This window comes from Trichechus manatus, unplaced genomic scaffold (genome assembly GCF_000243295.1).
Source record: "Trichechus manatus latirostris isolate Lorelei unplaced genomic scaffold, TriManLat1.0 scaffold00099, whole genome shotgun sequence".
In the NCBI taxonomy this organism is placed as follows: Eukaryota; Metazoa; Chordata; class Mammalia; order Sirenia; family Trichechidae; genus Trichechus; species Trichechus manatus.
In genome coordinates this window covers 571,790-586,550 of record NW_004444035.1, presented here as the reverse complement: position 1 = coordinate 586,550, position 14,761 = coordinate 571,790, and the positions used below count along the sequence as shown (strand labels likewise).

The following is a 14,761-nucleotide window of genomic DNA, read 5'->3' as shown; positions in this document are numbered from 1 at the left end:
TGGCAGGCAGAATTACAAAGGTCCCCAGACCCCCTGCCCGCGAACCTGCGCTGCATAATTCCCAAGGCTGTGAATATGACGTATTTTATCCCAGTAATTAGTTTACATTATATGGCACAGCTGACCATAAAATAGGGAGATTAGCTGGGCGGCCTAATCGAATCACACAGCCCTTTAAAAGCAGAGACGAAGTCAGAGAAATTCGAAGCATAAGGATTTGACATGCTGTTGCTGGCTCAAGATGGAGGGGGACACATGGAAAGGACCTGAGAAGACTTCCAGGAGCTCAGAGTGACCCCCCAGTCAACAGCCAATAAGAAAACAGGGACCTCAGTCCTACAACTGAATTCTGTCAACACCCTGAATGAGCTTGGAAATGGACTTTTCTCCAGGGCTTCCCGACAAGCACTCAGCTGCCTCCTCAACATCTTGACTTCAGCCTTGTGATACATGGAGCAAAGAACCTAACCACACCACACTGGGCTTCTGATCTACAGACTACGACTAATAAAGGGGTGCTGTTTTAAGCCACACAGTTTCAATGGTGGTTCGTTACACAGCACAGAAAACTAACACAGCCAACTTAAAATCCTAGCTGCATTTCCTTGAAAAAACCAACAAACGAACAGCGAGGAAACAGCTGCCAGCTATACCAGAATCCCTCTCAGAGAAGGCTGAGAGCCTCCCCAGTTTAATTTCAGGACTCAACAAACCATCAAGTCTAGTCTCATGGAATCTTCATTGGGAGATATAATTTCTGCTACTTTCTAACTTAAGACTATTCACACCTACACACACACAACGGTAATTCATCAATAAAAAAAAAAGAAACCTCGTTGCTGTCAAAGTGATTCTGACTCATAGTGACCCTACAGGACAGAGCAGAACTGCCTCATAGGGTTTCCAAGGAGCAGCTGGTGGATTCAAACTGTCAACCTTTTGCTTAGCAGCTGAGCTCTTAACTACTGGTGCCACCAAGGCTCCCAATACACCATAGGCCACTATTATTCTCAACATCAATGAATAGAGAACAAACAAAGAGAGAAGACACGGAATGTGAGTTTGAATTGGTATCATAAACGGGATTAGAGCACATCAATAAGAAAAGAGACGTGCTGAGTGCCCTGCTGAGCCCAGCCAGGCAGGACTACTACCCCGCGGTAGAAATGGGAGCAGAGCCACAGGCAGCTAACCGACTTCTCCAGGATCACACGTCTAGGAAGCGGGTCGGTCCGGGTCAGAAGTCCGGGTGATGTGATGTCAACACGCCCAGCACACACTCCCTAGGGGCTGCTTTGTGAACTCTGGCAGCTGGTGGCTCCTCTGTTTCCATTCCTTGACCTTTCCAGTGACCCAGGTACCACAGCAAGCTCCTGAGCAACAGCTGATTATCAGAGCAAAGTGCCCCAGCGAGGCCTTTCCTTCCTTTTTTAACATTTGCCTTTGGAATATGACTTTCACAAACTGTGAAACGTCAGGGGCAGCTCTAGCCAAGACTGAGGAGGTGACAAGAGTTTGTGTGACTTCCCTCTCACAGGCCTCTTCTACTATCTTTTGACATCACATAGCTTTGAACCTGCCTCCTTCCTAGACTTCCACCTGAAAGACAACTCCATCTGCATTATCACGGGTTCCTCTCAGGCCCATCAAGGCGAGGGCAACCCTCCCTGATCCACTGCTCCAATTTCCCCCCCAAAAGGTACACTGTCCTGCAGCTTAGCTTAACAAGTGCCACCCAAGTGTCAACAACATGCTAAGAGTACTTAGTTAAGCTCCCAGGTGGGGTTTATACTTTTAGGGTAGCTCGTGGAGAACTTGCTTTGTTTTGCTGTTTAATCCAGAGGTAAATTTAAGGTTGTGAATTTTAAGCCCAATAAGTGTGTCAAGTCATTGGGTTGAAGGGAAAGGCAGGGATGCACAAAGGTAATTTGGGTAGATGGGCCCTTGCAAATCTCAGGTATTGAGTTTATTTGATCAGCCATTTGAAACAATAACAAGGCAAAACATTACAACTGCCTTGCTCAGGATCTTATTTTTTGTGTTATATGGTGGACATGACTTTTATCTCCAGTCTCCTCATGACTGATAGTAGGGCAGTGGGAGAAGAAGTGTCAGCAGTAACAATGTAAATCCCTATAAGCGCCTTTCTTCCTAAATGAAATTATTTTTACAGACTAAAGAAAAGGGATACAGCATATTCTGAAAATTGTTATCCTACACCCCTCAAAGAATGGCGAAAGATTTTCTAATTTAAAGGAAAACAATATATTCATTATTGAAGACCCTAGAGATACTGGATTTTGAGCAACTGAAATCACAGCAAGGCAAAACAATCAGAAACACCTACATTTTTCATTTTTCATCTCTAAATTTCAAGAAGTGCTTTCAACTTTATTCCAAGCCTCAGTGGAAAAATAAAGTCAAGGACATTAATTGTCCCTATCTCAAAGTTGCTCATAATTCCAATACACAGTGATAACTTTCTATATGAAGTGGTGTGAGAGCAGATCTACACCAGGAAGCCTAGTACAGTCCATGGGTGAATCATACTAATAATACTGGGGGAGGGGAGGAGGACAATGTGGTCTAAAAGAATGAATACATGTTGTCTATCCTCAGTCTTAATTATCCAGGACAAAATTTTTGTCTTATAAATTCAAACTTTAAAAATAAATTCAGAGGAAAGCAGTTGCTCCCACCTCACCACTGGTGATGGAGGCTTTCCACATGCCGAGGTGCTCGCACCACCAATCTGTTCTTGCCATGTGCAGCTGAAGGTCCGTGCGTTCCTTCTCCATCAGAATTATTTCATCCTTCAACTTGGAAACAATCTGCCACAGGGAAAACATCCTGGGAGTTACAAAACCACTTAAAATGCCATGCTCACCATTTGCTTTGATTTCTTTTGTGAGGAAAAAACTACAGGGTTGTGTACCTCTACAGTCTGAGGACTGCAGCTCTGCCCTAAGTCTACTGTCCCTCTACAAGGCTACAGGCTCCTGCTTCCCTGGAAAGCATGCCTGTGCCCTCGTCCAGCAACCTACTACCAACAGGTTTCTTCTCATGACACTAGGCTTTTGTTCAGCACATCCGCTCCCTGAGGGCAGGTGCCAGACTCTGTTCCATGGCATCTGCAGTGACTGGCACAGTGTCACGCATTTAATCGTCACTTTACGTGTCTGAGACTCTGCCTGGCTAATGACTTACTCCTAATATTAACCTAAAATTGGCCAGTTTGCTCTGGACTTACAACACCTCTGTAGAGAGGGAAACAAACCAACCAACCCTGGAAAGTAATTTCAGAAAATCAAACTAAAATGGTAACTTCACACCAGTAGCAAACGACACAGCTGGTGCAGAGACGTGTGAAAGGTGAGGGGTGGTTAAGCAAGCCCTCGGCTCTCTTTCCTGTGGAAGAAGAAAGAGCCTGCACTACTGTGGACACACAGGAAAATGATCTGATTCGTAACTAGATACTTAATCCAGAAAAGTCCTCTGTAATGGGATTTTTTTGGTGGATGTTAACTGCTACATTACCCAAACCTTTTAAACATGAATCTGGACTTAAGTTTTTAAGAAACTTAACCAAACGTTGGATATACTATTTTATTTTTACCAACATGAATGAAAGACTACCAAAGGAAGAGGTCTCTCCTGGAGGGCGGCACCAGGTCCCTCTGAGCCCTGTACACACCTGCCAGAAGCAGAGTGCGCCCCTGAGCAGCCTGTGGACCATGTGACTTAACATCAAATGTAGATTGCCTCAGCTATAATCAAAGATTTGTGTTCAATTTAAGGCTAAATATTAGTCAATCTCTCCAAATTTCTTGAAAATTCTTTCACAGAATTATACTTTGGAATGTTTCACTCCATAGTTGTTAGAAGTTCTTCTGAAGAATGGCTTTTAAACTAACGATGAACTGAACAGAAAATAACTCAGTGAGTCGTTTCTAACTCATCTTTCATACCATCACCCACAAATACACTTTATGATGGGATGGATCCTGAACAAGCGAAACACTATTCTTAAGTACATACTTGACTGCAGACACCGGTTATCTACCCTCCAGCTAATTCTATTTAGCGTCTCCAAGCTGATCTTTTCATCTGGGAGGCTAGAGTGCTTTCCGAGTTCTATATTTAATAACTAGGAATGACTCATGTGAGGGGAAGAATGAACCTTTTTCTCATGACAGCCCACGAAGGGTACCACTAATGATTACCAAAGTAACTTTCACACGTAACTTGCTTTTATACAGAAAGGAATATATAGAATTCTTTCCAATTCTATAGTAAGATACCAAACCGTAAACCAAGCCCGTTGCTCTCCTGTCGATTCCAACTCATAGCGACCCTATAGGACACAGTAGAACTGCCCCATAGAATTTCCAAGCAGCATCTGGTGGATTCGAACTAACGACCTTTTTGTTAGCAGCCATAGCACTTAACCACTACACCACCAGGATTTTCATAGTAAGATAAGTACTAACAAGTATCACATGCCTTTGCCAGACTTTCTTCTTCATTTTTGTCTTTTTCAAAAAAAAAAACCCACTGATTTAACTAGACCGTAACTGGGTTATTTATAAATGAATAGGTATTTTGACTAAAAGTTGTAAATCTTTATGGCTCACAGTAAGTTGGTTTTCTTACATCTCATTTTAGGCATATTCTACTACTACAGACATATTTGAATGTCCACAAAGGAAGTCCTGAAGATGGCTCAAGAGGACTGAGTACATGTTCCCAGAAAACCCAATACTATTCATGGAAAAATTTTTTTTATATATTTTGTTGTTGTTGTTGAGGATATACACAGTAAAATATACACCAATTAAACAGTTTCTACATGTACCATTCAGTGACATTGATAATATTCGAGTTGTGTGACCATTCTCACCTTCCCTTTCTGAGTTCTTCCTCCCCAATTAACATGAATTCACTGCCCCCTAAGGTTCCTATCTAATCTTTTGAATTGGTGTTGTCAATTTGATCCCATATAGATAGTTCTTAAAAGAGCATAATGCTCAGGGTGGACATTTTTTACTAGTTAAGCTAAACTATTTTTGGTGTAAGGTTTAAAGATTATCTCAGGGCAATAGTTTCAGGGTTTTGTCCAACTTCATGGCTTCAGGAAGCTGGAGTCCATGAAAATTTGAAATTCTGTTCTGCACTTTCCTCCTTTTGATTAGGATTCTTCGACAGAATCTTTGATCAAAATACTCAGTAATCGTAGCCAGGCACCATCCAGTTCTTCTGGTCTCATGGCAAAAGAGACAGTTGTCCACGGAGGCAATTAGATACACACTCCATAGCCTCCTCCTATTCCTCTCTTCTTCCTCTGTTGTTCCAGGCAAATAGAGACCGATTATGGTGCCTTGGATGGCTGTTTGCAAGGTTTTAAGACCCCAAGCACTATGCAACGAAATAGGCGGTAGAACAGAAGCACTATACATGCTACTGGGGCAATTAACTGGGATTTCCCATGAAACCATGAGTCTAAACTTACAAACCAAGAAACCAAACTCCAGGAGGTGTTTGGTTGTACATAAGCAGCCTCAGCGGCTGTTCTTTTTCTTACTTTTTTTGTCATTGTATATACGATTATCTATCACACAACTTTGCCAATTCAACTTTTTACAGGTGTACGATTTATTGACAGCAATTACAGTCATCGGCTGTGCAACCCTACTCTTCATGCGATATTTCCATCACTGTTAACCCTCCCTCCCACCCTGATAACCACTAATAAACTTTATTCTCTATACGTTTTCCTTTTCTTGTCTTTTTATGCAAGTCAAGTCATACAATATTTGTCCTTTTGTTATTGACATATTTCACTCAGTATATCTTGCAGCTCCATCCATACTGTAGCATGTATCAAGACTTCATTTCTCCTACTGGCTGAGTAGTATTCCACCGTACGTATGTGCCATATTTTCTTTATCCATTCATCTGCTGATGGACATTTAGGTTGTTTCTACCTTTTGGTTATTGTGACCAGTCCTGCAATGAAGACTGATGTACAAGTCTCTTCTTGAGTTTCTGCTTTCAAGTCTTTTGCATATATACCTAGAAGTGGAACTGCTGGGTCATATGGTAGTTCTATTTTTAGTTTTTTGAGGAACCACCACACTGTTTCCCACAAAGGCTATACTATTTTGCATTCCCACCAGCAATGGGTAAGGGTTCCAATTTCCCCACATCCTGGCCAACATTTGTTTTTTTTAATCTTAGCCATCCTAGTGGAAGTGAAATGGTATCTCATTACTGTTTTGATTTGCATCTCTCTGATGGCTAATGATGTTGAGCATCTTTTCATGTGTTTGGTGGCCATTTGAATGTCCTATTTGGTGAAATGTCTATTCCAGTCCTTCTTCTGTTTTATGACTGGGTTATTTGTGTTTTTGTTATTAAGTTATCAAAGGTTTATACATATTTTGGTATTTAGATTTTTATCAGATATATGGTTTCTGAAGATATTCTCCCAGTTGGCACCTTGTCTTTTCACTTTTTTGGTAAAGTCTTTGATGAACAAAAGTTTTTAATTTTTATGAGGTCCTATTTATTTATTTTGTCTTTTGCTATTTGTGCTTTCGTTATTATATTAGATAATCCGTTGTTAAAGCCAGGACTGGCAGCACTGCTCGTTTTTTCTTCTAAGAATTTTATGGTTTTAGTTTGCACATTTAGGTCCTTAATCCACTTGACTTTGTTTTTGTGTATGGTATGAGGCATAGATACTGCTTCATTTTTCTGTATGTGGAAATCCAATTTTCCTAGCACCATTTATTGAAGAGACTCTTCTCTCCCCATCAAATGGACTTAGCACTCATGTCAAAAATCAGTTGACCATAGATGTGTCGGTTTATTTCTAGACTCTCGATTCTATTCCATTGGGCTAAGTGTCTATTGTTGCACCAATACCAGGCTGTTTTGATTACTGTAGCTGTATAGTATGTTTTAAAATTAGGGAGTGTGAGTCCTCCTACTTTGTTCTTCTCTTTCAACATTGTTTTAGCTATCTGGGGCCTCTTGCCATTCCATGTCAAGTTGAGGACTGGTTTTTTCTATTTCTATAAATCACTAAAATTGTTTTATTTAAAGTTGCTTTCCTGTTGGTCTGCTTGAAATCCTCAAACACATGTTCAAAATGTACCAGAGGAGACCAGTTTGGCAGACCCAGGAACATCACCCACACCTCCTTGTTGTACTCCAAAGAGGCACAGACACAAAGCAAAAAGCCACACCACATCTCGGGTTTGAGAAACAATGATTAGTAAGATGTTGTTCACATTTTTAAACTTTCAAATTCTGCTAGTTTTTAGTAAAAAATTTTATTTCTTGCATAATTCTGTGAGGTTCCCTAAGCTGTACTCAAGGCATTTAAAAAAGAAGAAAAAAGACTGTCCTTTAGTATCTAACTTAATTCCAGAAATGACTTCGACACAAGAAAAAAACTTTGCTTGCTTTCCCCAAAGGCAGGTAAGGCAAGCCAGATACAAAGGAAACAAAGTTACTCACAGCTGATGATTGGGAAAGAACCCTAAATCATGACAGACAAAAAACAAATGCTTTTCTAATTCTATAACCCAACCCATTGACACTGAGTTGATTCAGACTCATAGAGACCCTACAGGACAGAGCAGAACTGCCCCATGGGGTTTCCAAAGCTGTAAATCTTTACGGAAGCAGACTGCCACACCTTTCTCCCGTGGAGCGGCTGGTGAGTTTGAACTGCCGACCTTTCGATTAGCAGTTGAGCTCTTAACCACTGCACCACCAGGGCTCCTTTTTCTGATTCTACACTAGAAGCAAAATAGTAATAACAACAACAATGGAATTTGCTCACAGTTAAAATTCTTTTGAAAGAAGCTGTGACATTCTCAACATAAACTGAAAACTACTATTTATCAAATTAAACAAATGGAAATTTTCAGTTTTGTTCTGAAAACAAGAGTTACCTTCTTGTCAGGTTTTGGTGCACTTTGAATAGAGATTAGAGCTTGCCTTTTATATTCAAGTTTATCATTTAGTTCTCGCAGTTTGTTTACAGCAAAACTGGCTTGTTCGTTAATCCCTCTGGTGCCTTCATTTACAGATTCCTCACCAGCCTCACCTCCCTGGCCCTGGGGGAAAAGGTCACATGAATCACCATATCTGATAAAGACAGAATAGTCAGTAATTATTATCTATGATAGAGTCGAGATCATTATAATACTGTTCCGAACTACCAGATTCCATTAAGGAAAAACTACTACAGTAGAAAGCTCAGAAGCTGACTAGTCTAAACCACAGATGTTCCACCCACAAGTTTTCTGCCTGGCTCTTCAGGAGTCAAACTGAGGGTGTGTGTAAGCAGAGGGCAGGGAGGCCTCTGACTCCATACCAGCAGGTGGTACACCACGGTGGTCAGAAGAGCAAAGAGGGAAGAAAATAGTCACACCAGAGCAACAAGGTAATGCAAGTTTACTTTTTACACTATTTAAGGTCCTGCATATCAAAAGACTGTGAGGCACATCAGACGTGGCTCATTCACGATGCTCCCACCTAATCATATTCACAGCTCATCCACCGAAAAGGAAGCAGAAAGTTCAATGACTTACCATCTCATCCTTGTCAGAAATCAACCGTGGGCCATGCTTTTCTTCCTCTTTTGTCATCAATTTCTCATACAGGTCACTGACAATAAATGAAGGGTAATACCTGTCCTTTAGGGTCTCATAAACATCTCCCTGGATTTTGCAGAATACCTCAATACCTTTGTTTCCTACAAGACACTGCTGGATTTCTTTGTAAAGTGATTTTTCCACAGATATTTCTTTGCTTTCCACAAAGAAATTCTGATAAATCTCACCAACTAATTGTGGAATTTCATTCTGAAAAGACAGGAAGATGAAGAAAGAGAAAAGTAAGGAATATCATCTCTGAGACAAACTGTTTTCCTCTGAATTCTCTGCATTTCCAAGCAGAAGGCAGGCATGCAGGCCATACACTGGCACTGTACAGTGTGCAGCTCTGTATGCACATTCAGGGCCAAGGGGACAATGTCAGACCCTAAACGGTTAATCTGCAATTTCTTTAAACACTGGAGGGAAAAAATGAGAATCAGAACAGTTTTCTTCCTGATGAATTCCTTTTCATACAGGTCAATTCCACAGGGATATAATTTATTAGCTAAATTCAATTTGACCTTTTACCTAATATAAATAATTAGAAGTGTTTTACACTTGGCAATTATTGTTGGGTTCTTCATTGTAAGAGGCATTTATAACCAACAACATCTTTCTGTTCATGTACTCAATCATATTAAGAAAATAAAAGGAGAAGAGTGGTGTAAAATATGCCCATTATGATATTAAAAATGGCTGGCAAGGTTCTGAGACTGAGGCGTAGGTGTTAAGACCAAATTCATTATAAGAGTGATGTTAATATGTATATGTTTTTACAGTGTCTTTGAAAAATAACTACTTTTTAAAAAATCCAATCTTTTGGTATATTTATAAATCTTTTTCCCTTGACTACACATTCAAAAGCATCTTGTATAAAAATAAAATCTTAATTTTATGTATCATTATAAAACCAACCAAAAAACAAACCTGTTGTCATCGAGTCGATTCTGACTCATAGCGACCCCACAGAACAGAGTAGAACTGCCCCACTGGGTTTCCGAGGAGCAGCTGCTGGATTCGAACTGTCAACCTTTTGTTAGCAGCTGAGCACTTAACCACTCTACCACCAGGGCTCCGTTTACCATTACAGGCTAGTACATAATGCCTATATCATAATTTGGTTTAAAATATTCTTTTAATGTATATGTAGATACATGAAAGATAACTACATATTTATCTTAAAATGATTTTGTATTACAGATATATTCATATTTATCTTACATCTTCATAAAGGAACACAGATATACTGTCTAACATGCAAATCTTCACCAGTGAGTGATTAATTCTCCTTTGAGTCTGTACTCACTACCTTGTGAGCAGTCTTTAAATATTCCACAGACTCCCAAAAACTAATCAGAGCTCTCTTGTCCATCCTCTCCACGTATATTCGAAAGTGCTCTCGGTAGCATGTGTTGGCCAAGATATCTTCAAATTGAAGAATCTATTAAGATAATTTAAGTAAGAGTTAAAAAAAAAAATTAAATGCAAATATTAAATATCAATTTGCTTTAACTTCCAATGGCTTAATTTCTATACTCAGAAAAAAATGCCTCTTATTTTAAGTTCACGGTCAATGTAATATAGCACAGCTAGTAAATTTAAATGTCTCTTTCATCTAAAATTTAAGTAGAATAAAGCTTACTGGATATTCAAAATGCACATTTTAAAAAAATATCGATTTTCAATTAATCATTCAACAAAGATTTATCTGGCATCTACTATGTATAAGGCACAGTTCTAGGCAAGAAAACAAAATCCTTGCCTTAAGGGATGTACATTCTATTCTACAAGTAATAGGTAACAATAACAGAAAAACTGAAGATACAACTATAAAAGACAAGAAAGCCGGTGTCTAATTAGTTTGCTATTTTTGCTTTCCATCTTATTTTTATATAGCTGAGGAAATCTATAAGTGATTTTATATCCTATTTTTGGCTCAGAATACCACATTCATTAATAAATCTTTTATAGGCATCATTTTAACTAGTCCATAATATTACATTGCATAAAACCAAAAAACCAAACCCACTGCCATTAAGTTGATTCCAACTCATAGGGACCCTACAAGACAGAGTAGAACTGCCCCATAGGGTTTCAAAGGAGCAGCTGGTGGATTTGAACAGCAGCCGAGCTCTTAACCACTGCACCACCAGGGCTCCTTACATTGCACAGATGTACCAAAATCAGTTCAACTACTCATTTGCTGGTGACCATGAAGGGTGTTTACTATTTCACATGACTTACTGTTTTCATGCTCACAGAGAAAGAAAACCAAGCTATGTGAAGACAGAGAACACTCGAGTGTGCATCGCCATAACATGAAAAACAGATGACCTTAATAATAACTCATGAGTCCATTAATTAGAAAAAATGCCGCAAATTAATTTAGAAAGGATTTAAGGCACATATCCTTAGTTCTGAATTAATAATAAGAAAAGACATCCCTAAAAAGTGGAGTTCAAATGCAATTCAATGAAAACATTTGAGATTCTTAAAATTAATATTGTGGCAGTGACAAATTTTCAGAAATGTTACAAGTAAGACCTTTCTAAAATCAAGTGCATACGATCAGTGCACATTCAACTGTTCTGCCACCAACAATTAGTAGGTCTTCACTTAATCTGTTTTGTGGGCAGGCATTTTTCTCACAACTGCTGGTAACTAATCAAAGGAGATGGTATCATTTGCTATAGATATTAATATTTAGTTTTCACAAATATTTCAGACCATTAGTATTTAGTTAGCGTATATACTTTGAGACACTGCAGAATCTGTATTTACTGTGTATAAACCCTAGCTGTGAAGCATTTTGAAGCACGAGTCCTAACTGTACTTGCTCCAAAGAAGTTTGTAGGAACTCCTATCAACTTTGGGTCTAGATGACAGATCACTCAGAGTTTTACTTATTTTTAACATGGGGAGGATGTGAGCAGGAAGATAATACAGGGCAGATATTCAATAAATTCCAAGGACGTCCTCCCAGTATAAATTCACTTAGTTTGAAATGAATTCCAAAGCAGATACAGACCTAACAACTTGCAAAAACAAGTCTAAAGCTTATAAAATATGAGGAATTTTTATATTTCTTCATTTTGTCTTATGAACACTTTATGTTCAGCCCCAAAAGTGTAAACACATACAAATAAACAAGAGCAAATATATCTGAAGTATAATTAAGCATACCTCCTGTCTTTAGGAATCTATCTGATCTGTATTCAGGTAAAAACAACAACCCTGCAAACTAAAAGTAGTATGAAAGTCAAGAAGGAAAGCTGTACTTAAGGCTCTAGTAGAACTCCAGCAGCAACAGAAAGAGCCAGAAACAGTTCAGACTCAAGTGGAGAACCCTGGACTACACTCAACATATTCATTTTGGGTTGACCTTGGATCAAATAAATAGATAATAAAAATGATCTTAGAGAAGAGGTCAGACATTTGCTGTCACTGATTTCCAAACCCCATATATTTTCATTTTCTCTTCTCCATTTTTTCTTAAGCTCTTCCTTCCAGCTCTCCCTTTTGGAACCATTTTTGGAGGCGCTCCCTTGTGAAAAAATAAGGCAAAACACATCTTTTTGTTTTCATGTTGGGATGAAAACAAAGCAAGACAGGAAGGTAACACGTACAGTTAAATCATTTAGGCTTTGCAGCTAGACACATCTAGGCCTGAATCCTGACTCTGCCACTTTCTAGTCTTCTGCTCTCTGTAATACTCTCTAAGTCTTGGTTTCCTCATCTGTAAAATGCGGATAACACTATGTACAGGTTGTTACAAGAATTATTGCTGCAGGCAATCACAACAAAGGCAACAACAACAACTAATCAGGAATGGCCTGAACCAGGCTTTTGGCTGAGAAAGGGAAGGTACTGACAGGTGCCAAAATTCAGGGTAGTTAGGAGGTCACTTTCTAGAACAGCAAATACGGATGAAAGGCTCAGCTCACAGCTCTGCACTGTGGTCAAGAGAAGGTCACCAAAGAGTACAAGGCAACTTATGGGTGCTGGATGCATTTACTCTCGGTTGCTCTGATGGTTTCACGGGGGTACACATATATTAAAACTCACCAAACTGCCCACTTTAAATATGTGCAATGTGTTGCATGTCATCATACCTCAACAAAGCTGTTCAAAAAATAATAATTCATTAAGTCTTGACAACATCACTGAGACCAAAGACACACACAATGATTATGCTAAGAACCCACTGTCAGCAGCACATGTACTGGAGTTATTTTTCTACTTTCTAATGGCAGAGTTGTCCCAGAGGGACACCCATATCTTCTTTCCGTGTCCCTTATAATAGCTCAGTCAGCTGCAAGTCAACTGGCTGAGGACAGGAACAAAGGCCAGAGAATAGCTTTCCTTCAGGTCAAATGAAACGGCAGTACAGAAATCAAAAGTGCAAGGATGACATCACAGTCCTGCCAATTACAGTTACTCTTACAGACTAGAATAAACAACTAAGGAAAGTGTAAGCAAAAACCATCTGATAATGAATACCTTTTACTATTATGTTTGTGTATATCTGTAAAGCAGGATCAAACAACTAGCTTCCTGACTCCCATCCCAAAAGTTCTTCTCCCTTTAATCCACTCAGTACCTATTTCTTGCCTGAATCACCCCGGGCTCTTGTTGACCCTGCCATTCCACCCATACCTCCCACAACCAACCTCAAACCCAGCTGGTACTGATGCCTATCATTCAAACCTCACCAGCTTTCGCCTGAAATTGTCTCCCCAGTTCTAAATTCTAGATTATTCTCCATCCCTTGGGCCCTTCCTAATATGGTAATTATCCTTACTCTTGCAAGATTCTGGTTTGCCTCCTTAATCCTGGATCACCTTCTCATTACCCTGACTGCCTTGATCCCATCTCCACCCTGCAGAACCAAAATGTGACCCCACTCATTCAGGGGAAACCTCACTTCATAACACCCTCTTCTCCCCACTCACCTCAAAGATAAAAACAAAAAAAAAAACAAGCCTGTTGCCATCGAGTCGATTCCAACTCATAGCAACCCTACAGGACAGAGCAGAACTGCCCCATAGGGTTTCCAAGGAGCAGCTGGTGGATTTGAACTCCTGACCTTTTGGTTAGCAGCCGAACTCCTAACCACTGTATTCATATAATTCTGTTACAGACACAATCAGCCTTTAAATTGCACAGAATCCAACCTCTGAGGTCTTCTTTGATTCCTTTCTTTTGACTCCCCATACTCAGCCAGCCAGTCATCTGCTCTTGCACATTTGCACTGCCATATCCTATTTGTGCTATTACTACTTCTTGACTGGACTATCACAATCACTTCCTAATAACGGTCTCCACCTTAAACCTAGCACAATAGCTTCCTAATAACAGTCTCCACCTTAAACCTATCACAATAGCTTCCTAATGAGGGTCTCCACCTTAAACATTTTTGATCAGGACTCCTCTAAACACCAATCAAAATGTTAGGCCAAGAAAAGACTCTCAAGCAAGAAAAGAAAATGGAAGGTCAAAAATTGCTTTTAAACCAAACTCAAGAATCAGATAGTACCGTCACAGAAAGAAAATTTCTAGTTCATTGTTCACAAAATAATCCATTATCTTTTCATAAGCTTGAAATCTCTGTTTCTCAAAGTACGGTAACATACTAAAGATGAGGTGCTAACACACTACAGGGGAAGTCAGCACAACTGGACTAAACCAAAAGCTAGGAAGTTCCCTGAACACAACCAAACACTTCCAGGGACACAGCAGCAGGGACAGGGGTCTGGGGACCATGGTTTCAGGGGATATCTAGGTCAATTGGCAAAGTTTATTAAGAAAATATTCTGCATCCCACTTTGGTGAGTGGCGTCTGGGGTCTTAAAAGCTAGCAAGCGGCCATCTAAGATGCATCAACTGGTCCCAACCCACCTGGAGCAAAGAAGAATGAAGAACGCCAAAGACACAAGGAAAGTATTAGCCCAAGAGACAGAAAGGGCCACATAAACCAGAGACTCCATCAGCCTGAGACCAGAAGAACTAGATCGTGTCCAGCTACCACCAATGACCTCCCTGACGGAATACAACAGAAAGTCCCTGATGGAGCAGGAGAAAGGTGGGCT

The 14,761-nt window shown here is 39.8% G+C and overlaps 1 protein-coding gene across 4 annotated transcripts in view; it reads right to left on the bottom strand.

The window, feature by feature from the left end:
* Window positions 1-14,761, bottom strand: part of SNX25 (sorting nexin 25) — a 133,843-nt gene that overhangs the window by 28,699 nt on the left and 90,383 nt on the right. For all 4 annotated transcript variants that reach the window (XM_023737208.1, XM_023737207.1, XM_004382764.2 and 1 more), the window contains 4 exons: window positions 9,982-10,113; window positions 8,607-8,879; window positions 7,965-8,129; window positions 2,700-2,831 (listed from right to left, as the gene is read on the bottom strand). In XM_023737208.1, the coding sequence (XP_023592976.1) occupies window positions 2,700-2,831; window positions 7,965-8,129; window positions 8,607-8,879; window positions 9,982-10,113 (702 nt within the window). The remainder of the gene's footprint in view (window positions 1-2,699; window positions 2,832-7,964; window positions 8,130-8,606; window positions 8,880-9,981; window positions 10,114-14,761) is intronic.